The sequence below is a fragment of the Augochlora pura genome, unplaced genomic scaffold (genome assembly GCF_028453695.1).
Source record: "Augochlora pura isolate Apur16 unplaced genomic scaffold, APUR_v2.2.1 APUR_unplaced_4895, whole genome shotgun sequence".
NCBI classification, from domain to species: domain Eukaryota; kingdom Metazoa; phylum Arthropoda; class Insecta; order Hymenoptera; family Halictidae; genus Augochlora; species Augochlora pura.
Genome location: NW_027585301.1, coordinates 1 through 1,755, shown reverse-complemented (window position 1 = coordinate 1,755; position 1,755 = coordinate 1). Strand labels below are relative to the sequence as shown.

Here is a 1,755-nt window from a genome sequence, read left to right as displayed (position 1 = left end):
GATCACATGTGAATCGTTGCCGCCGTGTAACGTGCCTCACCTCTTCGCCAACTCCATTGGCTTGGTCGATACTGCACAACAAAAAAAGCAAACGCGAAAGTTAAACATAAACTTATCGTAACTTTTTCATACGTACTGCATTCGTAAACACGCTCGTCGCGGGGACGAATCCTTACCCTAATTAGCATCTGCCCGGACGCACTGTGAGGATTGCGATAAGCGTATGCAGCCCAGCCCACTAAACCTACGCCTAAACCGACCACCATCAGGATTCCAATTATTCCAGAAACTCCCATGTTCATATTGCTGCTCCGAGCTAGAAATCAAACCAAGAAATAAAATCGTGAATTTAGAATCAATAATTTGGAATAATTTTCAGAACTTTTTTTTCCTTCTTTACACAAGATGCTCATTAATAAGCGAGAACCATTCCTATGTTATTTAACGTTGTTATTCAATGAATGATAAATAAATGTATCAGCATTTATATTCTTACTACTTTGTAACCGCGTTTATCACTGAAACTGTTCTCGAAGATGATACGCATCTTGTATATAGTAGTATGGAAACAATCATATACATATATCGGGTTGACGAATAAATTTGTGGACTTTTGTTTTTGTTTTATAACGACTTGTGCATTAATTAGCAAAGTGAGTACGTTATTTGAGAGATCTTTTTGAGCTGTACAAAACTCAGCTTGTAACTTATCCTTACATTAACCGATCTCGACGAGAAAATCAGCACGCATATAACTTACCGAGATCTACAAAACACAGTTTTTAAACTTTGTTATAGACTTGGATGAAAAAAGATTAAAAAATGACAGCTTTTATTTTTTTTTCGTCATTTCAAGTAACAGCAGAATTGTAATAAAGTAGTTTAGTCATTACATGGTATACCAGTCCTTCTACCATCTAAAATACAATTCAAACCGTCTACTCGAATTTTAAAAAAGTTACTGCGTTTTAAAAAGTGCCAGAATATTAATGGGAGTCACTGTACTATGAAAATATTCTCAAGTTTCTTTTTGATATTATAGAGACATTACGATCTCTGCCGCTCGGTGAGCAAAGTGTTAATGATTTTCAACATTTAATTTACATTTCTGGAAGACAAATTTTGGATTTCCAGCCAATTCCACGTTCATCTCGCTGACGGTTACGGTCTCCTCTGAGTGCATGTGTACAACGTGATTGTACTCTTCCCCGTGCTCTTCGTACGCTCTGGTCCTTAATGGACAATAGTCGACATCCTTGATCTTCCTGGCTTCGCAACCTTTGGACAGCCAGTCCTGCCGAGACCTAAACGTTCCCGTGCTGCACTGGTTCAGCAATGAACACCATTTACAGTCGAAGTCTTTTAGTTTCGTCAAGCAATCCTTGCAGTTGTCCATCTCCAGACAAGTAGGCAACGCGTTCAAGTAGATCACGGTCCAGTTCCTGATGTCCTGCCGGTTGAAGTTGACACGGTGATACTCGTAGATGGTCTTTCTGCGAACAACTAGGGAAAAAGCAAATCAGTTCGAGGGATTCTGCACGGTCCATGGACTACCACGGTTCGGTAGCTTGGTCCAAGTCGAGGCTATACATACAGAACGCTATTCTGTCCATAATATAAGCGTCGCTGAGACCGACTTTGACGGGATGTGCCGTATCCTCGATTTTCTTCACCATCAAAGGGATCACCGAATAGACGAACACGATGTCGCCGTTCTGGTGCAGAGTCACCTGGAAGGTGAACGCGCCGGCATCC

At 40.7% G+C, this 1,755-nt stretch overlaps 1 protein-coding gene across 1 annotated transcript; it reads right to left on the bottom strand.

Moving 5' to 3' along the window:
- Positions 1 to 2: 2 nt before the first annotated feature.
- On the bottom strand, positions 3 to 1,749 carry L(1)g0289 (plexin domain containing lethal (1) G0289). The gene is made up of 4 exons (XM_078195622.1): positions 1,595 to 1,749; positions 1,105 to 1,503; positions 177 to 316; positions 3 to 71 (listed from the first exon to the last, which is right to left on the bottom strand). The coding sequence occupies exons 1-4, from the start codon at positions 1,674 to 1,676 to the stop codon at positions 3 to 5; spliced, it is 690 nt and encodes a 229-aa protein (XP_078051748.1). The 5' UTR covers positions 1,677 to 1,749.
- Between the last annotated feature and the right edge of the window lie 6 nt (positions 1,750 to 1,755).